Source organism: Acomys minous (genome assembly GCF_964271855.1).
Source record: "Acomys minous genome assembly, chromosome: 8".
In the NCBI taxonomy this organism is placed as follows: Eukaryota; Metazoa; Chordata; class Mammalia; order Rodentia; family Muridae; genus Acomys; species Acomys minous.
This window is the reverse complement of record NC_140489.1, coordinates 59,597,710-59,609,626: the sequence shown is the minus strand read 5'-3', so window position 1 is coordinate 59,609,626 and position 11,917 is coordinate 59,597,710. Positions and strand designations below refer to the sequence as shown.

The 11,917-nt window shown below is 46.6% G+C and overlaps 2 protein-coding genes across 7 annotated transcripts in view; one reads left to right on the top strand and one right to left on the bottom strand.

Annotated features, from left to right (window-relative positions):
* The first annotated feature begins 305 nt into the window (after positions 1-305).
* On the top strand, positions 306-7,850 carry INSM2 (INSM transcriptional repressor 2). Its single transcript, XM_084791686.1, has one exon. It carries the CDS (start codon positions 4,668-4,670, stop codon positions 6,144-6,146), a length of 1,479 nt encoding a protein of 492 aa, XP_084647812.1. The 5' UTR covers positions 306-4,667; the 3' UTR covers positions 6,147-7,850.
* A 304-nt stretch (positions 7,851-8,154) lies between these two features.
* Positions 8,155-11,917, bottom strand: part of RALGAPA1 (Ral GTPase activating protein catalytic subunit alpha 1) — a 210,289-nt gene continuing 206,526 nt past the window's right edge. For 4 of the 6 annotated variants that reach the window (XM_084791681.1, XM_084791684.1, XM_084791683.1 and 1 more), the window contains one exon: positions 8,155-9,507. In XM_084791681.1, coding sequence (XP_084647807.1) covers positions 9,359-9,507 — 149 coding nt within the window. In that variant the 3' untranslated portion in view covers positions 8,155-9,358. Of the gene's footprint in view, positions 9,508-10,897; positions 10,945-11,917 lie in introns of all 6 variants that reach the window. The other 2 variants (XR_014780905.1, XM_084791682.1) reach the window with 2 other exon arrangements.

The following is an 11,917-nucleotide window of genomic DNA, read 5'->3' as shown; positions in this document are numbered from 1 at the left end:
TGTTCTTGTTGTGTGGTGGAGCATCTTCTGGGCATATTCCAAGGAGTGGAATAACTGGGTCTTGAGGAAGCCCTATTCCCAGTTTTCTGAGATAGCACCAGATAGATTTCCAAAGTGGCTGTACTAGTTTGCATTCCCACCAGCAATGAAGGAGTGTTCCTCTCTCTCCACATCCTCGCCAGCATGTGATGTCACTTGAATTTTTGATCTTACCCATTCTGATGGGTGTAAGATGGAATCTCAGAGTTGTTTTGATTTGCATTTCCCTGATGACTAAGGAGGTTGAGCATTTCTTTAAGTGTTTCTCAGCCATTTGATATTCCTCTGTTGAGAATTCTCTGTTTAGTTCCAAGCCCCATTTCTCAATTGGGTTATTTGGTTTGGTGGTGTTTAATTTCTTGAGTTCTTTATATATTTTGGATATTAGACCTTTGTCAGATGTAGGGTTGGTGAAAATCTTTTCCCAGTCTGTAGGCCGTCTCTTTATTCTCTTGACAGTGTCTCCTGCCTTACAGAAGTTTCTCAGCCTCATGAGGTCCCATTTATTAATTGTTGACCTTGAGGCCTGGGCTGTTGGTGTTCTGTTCAGGAAGTTGTCTCCTGTGCCAATATGTTCCAGGCTCTTCCCCACTTTTTCTTCTAACTGACTTAGTGTTTCTGGTTTTATGTTGAGGTATTTGATCCATTTGGATTTGAGTTTAGCACAGTGGTTCTTAACTTGTGAGTTGGGAGCCCCTTTAGGGTCTTAGGGGTTCACGGGGGTTGCCGAAGACCATTAGAAAACAGATATATTTACATTACAATTAATAACACTAGCAAAACTACAGTTATGAAGTAGCAACAAAATTAATTTTATGTGTGTGTGGGTCACCACATCATGAGGAAGCTGTGACAAGGTTCACAGCATTAGGAAGGTTGAGAACCACTGGCCTAACAGAAGAAAACAGCCTTGATGTGTCACATCTGAGGAAACAAAGATGACCGGTGGGGATGGGAGAGATGGAATGAATAGGGGCATGGGAAACCTGGGGCTAGGAACTTTGCTCAGTGGCAAAGTACTTGCATAGTATGTGACAGTCCTTTGTTAAATCTCCAGCATTGAGGAAAACCAACCAGCCAACCAACTAGGAATTAGTCAGCCAGCCAACCAGGAACTAACCAACCAACCAGGAACTCAATAACCAACCAACCAGCCAACCAACCAACTAGAAACCAACCAACCAACCAACCAGAAACCAACCAACTGGTTACATATATGGCTGCCACATTTGTAAGTGACGTGATGTCTTCAGATTTTATTCTAAATGTGGTGGGAGTCACCTGACATTTCTGAGCAAAAGAGCAAAACAGTCAACTTCCTTTTGTTTCTAAATAGAGCATATGGGAGAGTGGTGGTGGATGGAGACGACAGGAATGTAATGATGAAGAGTCTGAGAAGGATTCAGAGTCAGGAAACCGTTTGAAAGTGGAAATAAACAGAATTGCTAATGGACTGAGAATGAGGGTAGCTTGAGGCAAAGGATTTTGGGGTTTGATGTAGGTGCCATTTGATAAAATGAGGAAATCCACACAGGATTAAGTTTAGGGGAACATTTCAGTAGTTCACTTTTAGACTCTGGAGCCATGGCTGACTTCCAAGTTCTCGAGGTCCATGGCTTCTAATAGTGACAAATGCTAGGTTTTACAGAAACATCTGTAGGCAGAAGTGATGGGGGCTGGGAAGCAGAAAAAATGAGATGGTTCCTGACAAAAACTCCAAAGATAAAATCCTCCAGATATTCAAGGGATTAAAGAGTAGGCCAGCTGCTGAGTCTTTCTCATATGCACTATGATTTCAGGACAAAAGGGATCTTCTTTCTTCCAAAAATATTTCCCCAAAATTTGAAAGTTATTTTACTGTGATGATATTATTTGTACAAAAAAATGGGTTTCATGATGTCATTTCCCTGTATATAGCTAGTGTGTCCTAATTTGCTTTCCATTGCTTTGATAAATACCACAGCCTAATGAAACTTAGGCAGAGCAGGGTTTATTTAATCTCATCGTGAAGGGAAGCTGGGACCTGAAGGCAGAGAAACTAAAGCAGAGGACATAGACAAATGTGTCTTAGTGGGTCCGCCCCTTTGGCTTGCTTGGTCTGCTTTCTCATATAGCTCAGGCTCACTTTTCCTGGGAAGGACACTACCTGTAGCAGCCTGGGAGTCCCTACACCCATCATTAATCAAGAAATGCCCTGTAGATATGTCCACAGGCCCATATGATGTAGGCAATTCCTTCAAACGAGGTTTCCTCTTTCTCAGGTTTGGTGGTTTCAATAGGGATGTCCCCATAGACTCAATATGTTTGAATGCTTGGCCCAAGGGGAGTGGCACTGTTAGGAGGTGTGGCCTTGTTGGAGGAAGTGCGTCACTGTGGAGGTGGGCTCTGAGGTCTAATATTTATGCTCCCAGTGTTAGGACAGTCCCTTTCTGCTGCCTGCAGATTAAGTTGTAGAACTTCTCCAGCACCATGTCTGCCTGCACGTTGCCCTGCTGGACTAAACTGTGAGCCAGCCCCAATGAAATGTTTTCCTTTATAAGAGTTGCCTTGGTCATGGTGTCTCTTCACAGCAGTGGAAATCCCAACTAAGACACCAGGTGACTCTAGTTTGTGTTAAACTGATGAAAATTAACTAGCACAGTACGTGTGGGTTCTATTCGGCTCACACCCTCTCTTGTTTCCCCTTTATCCCCACTTGTCTCCCTTCTATTGTCTTGCCCTGTTTTTTTCCTTCACAATTCCTGAAATTATATCAGATTTACTCCACAGCTAGAGAATTGAACCCTGAGAGGTGATGGTTATGGCTAGGTCATCATTGTCAGTATAGATGATTTCCTTGAGTTAATTTCAGATTATTTACACTCGCCAACAACATTGTGGTCAACAGTTTTCTTTGTGAATGTTTTCTAGAAAATGTTAGATTAAGGATTAAGAAAAAAAGTTCCTGGTGAACACTTTTCCAGGAAGGTTGTTATGGGACAGGATGGGGTGTGGAGTGGCTGGGCACCAGTGGAGCTTGTGGGAAACATGTGGGATTGTTCTTTGCTTCAGAGAAAACGCCTCCTGGGCAAGGGGCTGTTTTAAAGCCTTAGAATCCTCACACCACGTTCCCACGTCACAGATACTTCTGGGTCTTGAGAAGAAAGAATAAAAAGAAGCCTGGGATGAATTTGAGTTAGAAGACGCCACGTCATACATAACTGACATGTCAGAAACGACCAATTTGGGAAACAGTTTATCAGCCTACTTAGGACCTTAGCGTTTTAATGACTCAGGATATGAATTCTGCTGGTAAAATGTTACACTTATTGCATTGACTCCATGCGGTTTAGTGGGAAGCAGCGTGACTGCTAGACTTAATCCAGTCCTTAAGATGCAGTGGGACTGAACAGGAAGCTTGAGACATGTCGCTGTCCTTAAATACTGTCCTCCATGTAAAATTACTTCAGTGATGATGGAACTCAGCCTGCATTCCACTTTAACCCTACCGGATTCGCCTTCTAGTTCTGTTTAGCGAGGAGCCTTGAGCACAGGTTGTTCCCTGTCTTATTTTCACGTTGCATAGGTTTTTGTTATAAAGGCTGGCGTGGTACCTCTGCGGAACACTGGCTAATTATTTCACTGTTCAGTTAGTATTACAAACTTACAAATCTCTTCCCGTTCTTAAGTACAACAATGATGTGCTGGGCTGGTGGTGAGGGCGGGTGGAGAGAGGCAGACGGGGCAGTCTGTTGAGTTTGGTCTACCGCACATCTTTTGCAGTGTCTTGTCATGTACAGGGAAGCAGAGGTAATGCCAATTCCACCAGCATTTCTCACTCAATCTCCTCCATGCTAAACAGGCCAGTAAGGCATTAAGTCATGTCTCTGGGTAGCTTAAGTGGAAAGTGTGAACAGAGAAACCACTTTATGTGAGGACAGTCGAAAATTAGATCCCTTCCCCTCCCTATTCCTCTTCCCCCAGGGGAGGGGACACTTATCAGCCAAGAGCTCGGGCGCCCGAACCGTGCAGCGTCCTGAGCTCCAGAGGTTTGCCAGCACTCACGATCTGCGGCGCCGAGAGCCCTTCTCCCCAGATGAATTCTCATAGTCTCACAGGCTCACGCAGTCCCGATCGATACTGGATGGCAGACGTGCTCCCGCCGTCAAGTGTAGGCACAGGGCGGTGGATTTAGCCGCCCTGCAGATCTCTAGCAGCTTCTCATCAGCTCAGTGCTGGCAGAGGACGTTAACCCGTTCCCGCGCGGACTCCCGCCTAGTCCCGGCGGTCGTTCCTTCACTGTCTTTCCTCGGCGCCCGAGCCTTTCAGCCCGACGCCCAGGAGCCGGCTCGGTCAACTCCCAGCGCATGGTGGGCTGGCGGAGCCCGGGTCCCCCAACACGCGGTCTCTGGAGGTTGTACTGGGCGCTCTAAGCCCGGTGGTGCCCTCCCGTCTTCCCGCGTCTCTTTTGGGGCGCCGGGCCGGGCGAAGGCCCCGCCCCGGGACCCGCTCCCACTCCTGATTGGCCGGCGCAGCCCTAGGGACCCAGCCCGACCCGGCCCGGCGTCTCAGCTATAAAGCTGGCCGCCGCGTGCCCGGCCCGGCCCAGCCGGTGTAGCTCTGGGGCTTGTCCGCGCACCTGACCCACCATGCCGAGGGGCTTCCTGGTGAAGCGAACCAAGCGCTCTGGCAGCTCCTATCGCGCGCGCCCGGCCGAACCGCTTTTCCCTGTCCCGGGTCCCCTCGCGGCGCCACCCTCGCCGCTGGAGCCCGGCCGTGGGTTGTCGGGTTCCCCCTGCCTCGCGCCCGCGCGGGACGGCACTGAGTGGGGCGCGGGTAGCGGCGACGGCCCGGGACCCAGCCCCGCGAGGCCCGCGGGGCCCGAGCTGCGCCGCGCGTTCCTGGAGCGCTGCTTGCGCTCGCCGGTCTCCGCCGAGTCCTTCCCCAGCGCCACCGCCTTCTGTTCGGTGGCGCCCGCGGCCGCGACCTCTGGGGAGCAGTTGGTGCCAGCGCGGGTCCCCGTCTCCGTCCCCGTCTCCGCACTGGCGTCCGCCCCTCACGGCCTCCAGCGCCGCGGTAAGGGAGCCCCAGGATGCGCCCCAGCTCCGGCGGCCGTCAGGAAACCTAAAGCAGTGAGGAGGCTGAGTTTCGCCGACGAGGTGACCACTTCCCCGGTGCTCGGTCTGAAGATCAAAGAGGAGGAGCCCGGGGCGCCGGAGCGGGCTCTGGGCGGTGTCCGCACACCGCTCGGGGAGTTCATCTGCCAGCTGTGTAAGCAGCAGTACGCGGACCCCTTCGCGCTGGCTCAGCACCGCTGCTCTCGCATCGTGCGCGTCGAGTACCGCTGCCCCGAGTGCGACAAGGTCTTCAGCTGCCCCGCAAACCTCGCCTCCCACCGCCGCTGGCACAAGCCACGTCCCGCGCCCGCCTGCGCCGCGAGTAAGCCTCTCACTGTACCACTGACCCCTTCGGACCCTTCCTCGGTTGGCAAGGAGAACGGCCGCGTGCTGCGGACCGACGATCAGCACCCGCAGGCCCGGGACAGCTCCGGGGACGGTCAGCACCGGGACAGCGCCCCGCGCCCAGGCCTGCAAGCGCTGGTGCACCCAGAAGCCACGCGACCACAGGCTCCCTACCCGGAGGTAATGCTAGGGCGCCGCGGTCCTGGGCCAGGCGGTGCCAGCTCGGGAGCAACATCCGAGGTCTTCGTGTGCCCGTATTGCCACAAAAAGTTCCGTCGCCAGGCCTATCTGCGCAAGCACCTGAGCACCCACGAAGCGGGCCCAGCCCGCGCACCAGCCCCGAGCTTCGGCTCGGAGCGCACGGCCCCACTCACCTTCGCGTGCCCTCTTTGCGGGGCGCACTTCCCGTCCGCCGATCTCCGAGAGAAGCACCGGCTATGGCATGCTGTCCGCGAGGAGTTGCTATTGCCCGCTTTGGTCGGGGCTCCTTCGGAAGCAGGCCCGGGAGGGGCATCCGATGGTAGCACTCAGCAGATTTTCTCGTGCAAGTACTGCCCATCCACTTTTTTTAGCTCTCCGGGCTTGACCCGGCACATCAATAAGTGCCACCCCTCAGAAAGCCGGCAAGTGTTGCTGTTGCAGATGCCACTGAGGCCTGGCTGTTGAGGACGGAGGCCGGGTGAGATTTCGAGAATGGCTTGGAGAAACCAGTAAGGAAACTCCTGTGGGGCTTTCTTCAACTTGCCATTTCCTCTTTCCTTCCCATGCCTTCCCTCTTAAAAGTCTCCCCAGTCACAATCCGCCGCCCGCCCGGGAGGAGAGGGCAGCGAGATGTAAAATTCTCTCTCTAGAGCAGGTATGTATATCTGGTATAAAAATCCACGGTCAAAGCTGACAGCTTTTAAGTCCCCATGTTCCCTTACTAAAATAGGATTTACCCTTTTGTAAATCACTGGAGACTCCAACGGATCCAATATGGTTTTTGTAGTTCCCATGGAAAGTCCAGTGAACGCGTGCAAATCTGACTACACAAGGTTCTACCTGAAGTGGAAGTTACCGGTTTTTTTTTCCCCCTCGCCATCACAGGCACTTAAGTCGTTTCTTTCTTAAAAGGATCTGATTTCTTGCCTTGTATATTGTAAATCAAGCTTTGTGTCTGATGCCGAACTTGCAGGGAAGGAAGACGTAGACCCATGTAAATGCACAGGAAATCTGAAGATGTTGCTGTCTGGTGTGATATTGTCCCTGGAACTTTGTTTCCTCGGTTGAATGTATTCGTCTCTTCTTTTAAATTAGGTTTTGGAGTGGGGCGGGAAAGGTGCTGCTTAACGGGAAAGAGTTGGTGTGCCCTCTGAATTTCACCTATCTTATGTGCTGCATCCAGGAGGAAGTACTTAAAATTTTTCTTTACATATCTTTTCTTTGCGGGAGGAAAGTACTATGCTCATCTCTAAAGTTTGAATGTTTTAGCAAGCTTTCGTTTAATTATGTAATGACCATGCTGTAAATCTGCTGCACACTACATCATAAACTGTACAACTCCAGGAAGACATTAATACCTGTAATCCACCATGGACTGAACGCCAATTCACTCAACTGTTTATATTTTCCTTTTAGGAGCAACTTCTGAATTTCTTTTTTGTAAATCATATTCAATGTATATTCTGTATCTATTCCCTCAAGAACCAGAGTCTGGGACACTGGCTGAGTGACGTTTGACAAATAGATTTGTAAGATGGTTCCACCAAATAAATGTACGTAGACTATGCTAGTTTTATTCTGTCTTAAGAAATGGTTGAACACAGTGTATTTTCAAAGGCACATTTCTTACCTTCCCAGTACCAGTATTTTACTTTACAGTCTTCGGGACCTGTTCTGGCAGAACACAAAGGCAGGAGATAGTATATCTTGCAAATGAATGGTGCTGAAATGCAATGGGAATTTCTCCTTTGAAGTCTAGCTGCAGACTGAAGTTCCAGGGAGAAATAGAAACAGTTTTGTTTTGTTTTTAAACTTTGTAAAACACTCCCCACAAACATAACAGAAAACAGGATGAGTATTTAAAAAAAAAATCTACTCAAGTGTTACCTGGAGGTGACAGGGATTTTATGAGTGGTGTTAATTAGTTTCATTGTTTCAAGTCAGCACTCTCTCCATCTTGTTGCCTGTTATCAATCCAATAGAAATATGTAAGGAGTTAAATTTGATTTTCCTTTGAAAAATTATTCCTGTTGGCTATGGGAAACTCTCTATACTGGTTGATCATATTCTTACAGGTTCTCCTTACTCATTAGACTGCTTTTATTTATAAGCATTAATTTTCATTAAAAAGTACATAGGAATTCTGAAAATTTGCTTAGAAAAATTTGGCAGAAGTTTTATTCCTGAAAATATAATTAAAAATGTTCAAAATGCAAAAGTCAAATGCCATGAGATGGATACATTGATTTTTGGTCAAGTTTCTGGCCAGCCTTATCAAGTGGAAGACTTTGTGCTTCCATTGATGGAGGGAAGGCCTCTGAGAAGCCACTACATGGCTTCTGAAAATGCATTTATGTTTATTTTCATGACTAGCTAAGACACTACAGGGGGTATGTTACATCTCCCAATTACACAGCCCTGCTGCTTTTAGGTCTGAAAATACACAAAATAGAATACGATCACAGACAGGAAGTGTGAAGAATATTTTTATTTCATTTTTATTAAATACCATGTCATCTTTTTGTCCCATTACAAATCTGTAGACATTACATGAATGATACATAATTTATATTCTGTGGCTTCTCAGGATGATGTATTTACACATGCAGTTGGTATCAATCATGCTACATTTCCTTAGGAGATGCCCATGTTAAACAAAGGGGGCAGCTTATTTACTACAGGGAAATTTTTCTGGAGGTGGGATGCACACCAACCTGCACCTGCAGCAAGTTTAGTACTAAATTATTAGCTTTAACTTAAGACTCCTGGGTCGTGTTCCCTTTGCTTTTTAAACAAAACACATAATTTGAGCAAAACATTTATAAAAGAAGTTTTCCACTCTTCTCTCCACCATCTTCTTTTTTGGTACTTAAAGTACAAAGACACACCAGGATAAACTGGTCAATAATAAAGGACCACAGCCTCAAAACAGAAATAGCATGTAACAGTGAGTGATACCACCTAAAAAAGCTGAACAGAAGTCAGAGTTCAGCGGTGGTCTTCCTGGTTACTGACTGTGCTGTGCTGTCGGTTGCACTGCAGGAGACAAGACACTGTCCTAGTTAATGAATGTAGTTTCAGTTGGAATCTGAGCTGCTGCATGGCTGCTGGAGCATTCCTGTCTGTAACATAAGCAATCTGCACACATCCTGTGTAATAAACACATGTGCAGCTTGCTCTAACTTTATAAGTGCTTAATTTACTTTTGTAGGTTTGGGGTGTAAAGGACAGTGTGCTTGCCTAGCATGCTTGACATGCTGGCTTCTATTCCCAGCACTACCAAAAAGTTACAACGGTAAAAACTATGTATTTATTGAATCATAAAGTTGTAATGAGGCACAATAAATAACACAAGACTATCTGTCCAATTATATTTTGGCTCAACATTAATCATGAATTTGAAGGCAGCACTACTTAGACATGATTATCTAGGAAGGTGAAATGTGGAATAAAACTAGACCCTCAAAATATGGCAGCTTGGAGTGTGGGAAAGAACTGAACTAAATAAACAGTCCAAATTTAAAATAGTAACGTGAACATTACTCTACATCCAATGTTTCCTCAAATAAACGTACAGGAAGGAGTATGAATGTTCTGGCAAACATGAGGCGTGAAAGAGTTAACACTACTGCTGATTGGGGTGGCTACTGCTGATCACTGCCCGGCTGTCTGTCTCCTTAGGATTTATTGGCTGAGCCAGAGGACCGACGCAGCTTCATGGACATTCGACTTTTGCTAGTTCGAGGAGACATTGGAGAGGCCAGCTCAGCCCCATCCACCTGTGCTGCTGTGGGTGCGTCACTGGGTGGCATCTCTGGGTAGGATCCTGTAGGAGAGAGTGAGCACATTAGCATTTCAGCCTCTCACACAGTAGCAAGCTTCCTGCTGATAAACTGCAGCAGGATCCCAACCCTTCATGAGGACTTTAGTGGTTAAAAAAAAAAAAAAAAAAAAGCAAGTCCAAGACTTGCTGTCCCTCAGTGCTTACAAATATATTCGAAACCCTGTGCTCTGGTGGTTCATGTCATCCTATTAGAGAAAGCACCAATTATCGTGTCCAGAGCCAGCACCCCGGAGAAAGCAATGGAAAGTAAAGTCTTTGCAGGGATCTATCTAAAGCGCCACCAGCATGCAGGGAAGGCCATGGGATGTGAGGAGCAAGACAAGCCAGAGAGGATCCTCCACACTGGCACATGCTAGGCTCCTTAGGAGATCATGCTAGGGACTTAAGGAGGCTGCAGAAGGAGTAGATAAATTCTTGGGATATGGAAAAATACAGGAATTTTCATTTGAAAGCAGTCAGAAAAGACAAATCGACCTCAGAAAATACTTTTAAGACATATGCATTGGGTTTGTTAGCTTAGACATTTATAGTTAGTAGAATTAGTAGACATAGAACTTTAAGCAAAATAAATTCAAATAGGAAAACTGTATGTCATGTACAGGGCAGTTCTTCCAAAACCTGACACTTTGGGATTAGGACAATTATTCTAGCATTCCTGTGTTAAAAAAAATACTCATGCTTAAACTGAAGGTATACATATTTGTAAAAGAAAAACAAAAATGTTCAATACACGCTCCCCTCCCCTCCCCCCCCCCCCGAAGGAATTCTTCAAAGTACTTTTAAAGACCAAATGGTATAATTATACTTGGGGACAAATACCCATTTCTAAGGGAAACTCCTGTCAAAGTATCTTCTGCAATATCTTACTTTTAACCAAGATGAGGCTGGCCTATAAAATAAAGCAGGAAGTATTTTTGTTCATGTTTACTCTTCCCAATGATCTGAGCTGGCTTACAGTAACACAGACTAGAATATTCAGAGAATAAAGTTCACAGCTCATTTAGGGAAGCACAGTGCAAGGGTTGGGAAAGCCATTGAAGAGCAGTAGCTGAGCTTCCTGGGGCTGCTGTGTGAGGAGAGGGCTCCCCTCCCAGTGATATTACCTTGAGGGCAGTGTCTCTAGCAGAGGTTTGGAGGAAGAGAATTAGCAGTGCATGCCTTTCTGCTGTGAAGGAAGAAATGCAGAAGCAAGCAGAGTGGAGAACAAAAGAGCAGATAGGGACAGCTGTGAGGGAGACTGCGCAGGTGCTAGTTACCCAAGCAACAGAGAGCAACCAGGTTTGTACAATGAACACAACTGCATGCAGTGAGTTAGAGTGGGGATGCTCCACAACGGCCAATGATGCTCCGCCAGTTCAGATGCCATACTTACCAACTAACAAAACAAGTTCAAATAGGAAAAGAGAACAGGAGAAAAATCTGTGAGAGAGCCGAGAAACATGTACTGTCTAGTGTGATCACTGTACTGATATTGTCTTACAATTCACTCACAAGGGCTTTAGATAGTGTAATGAGGTAACAGCCACATTAAAATGTTTACGTTTTTATGTAATTAACATTAAGAATGTAAACTCCTTGCAACACTAGCCACATTCAAGTTGCTGAGTCACACCTGGTTAGTTGCTACCATGTTGGATAGAGCAGACATATGACATTTACATCACCACACAAGTTTTACTCAAGAGTACTGCTTTCGAGCATCCCAGTTAAGAGATTTCTTGCTAGGTGCAGTGGCACACGCCTTTAATTCCAGCACTCGAGAGGCACAGTTGGACCTTTGTGAGTTTGAGGCCAGCTTGGTCTACAGAGCTGAGCTCTAGGACAGTCAAGGACAGCTCTGTTACATAGGAAAACCCTGTCTTGAAAAACCAAGAGTATTTTTTCATTTAATTATTATTATTTTTAAAGATTTATTATTTATTATATATACAGTGTTTTGCCTCCATGTAACACCTGCAGACCAGAAGAGGGCACCATATAATCCTCAAACCAAAGAATCTTTGGAGGAAAACAAAATGTTTCCATCAACTGTTTCCATTGGTTGAAACTCTTGAAGGCAGCTTGACAGTGAGAATCACTGTTCTTTCACTTTAAAAACTTTTTTAAAAAACATGCATTGGTATTTTGCCTGCATACATGTTTGTGTGAGGGTGCTGGACCCCCTGGAACTGGAGTTACAGGGAACTGAACCCTGGTCCTCTGGAAGAGCACCCAGCGCTTTTAACTGCTGAGCTGTCTCTCTGGCCCCTTCCTACTTTTTATCGACAGTAAAGAAGGCCCATTTTCGGCATCTGGGAGCATACCCTGCTTCTCTATTTAGAAGATACTTTCTTCAAGAAGAGTCGTTTTCCATGTCGTCCATATTGGCTCATAATTCGGTCATTAAGATCTC

Excerpts from the sequence above, each read along its gene's own strand:
- INSM2 (XM_084791686.1), top strand. The coding sequence starts at position 4,668 with ATGCCGAGGGGCTTCCTGGTGAAGCGAACCAAGCGCTCTGGCAGCTCC.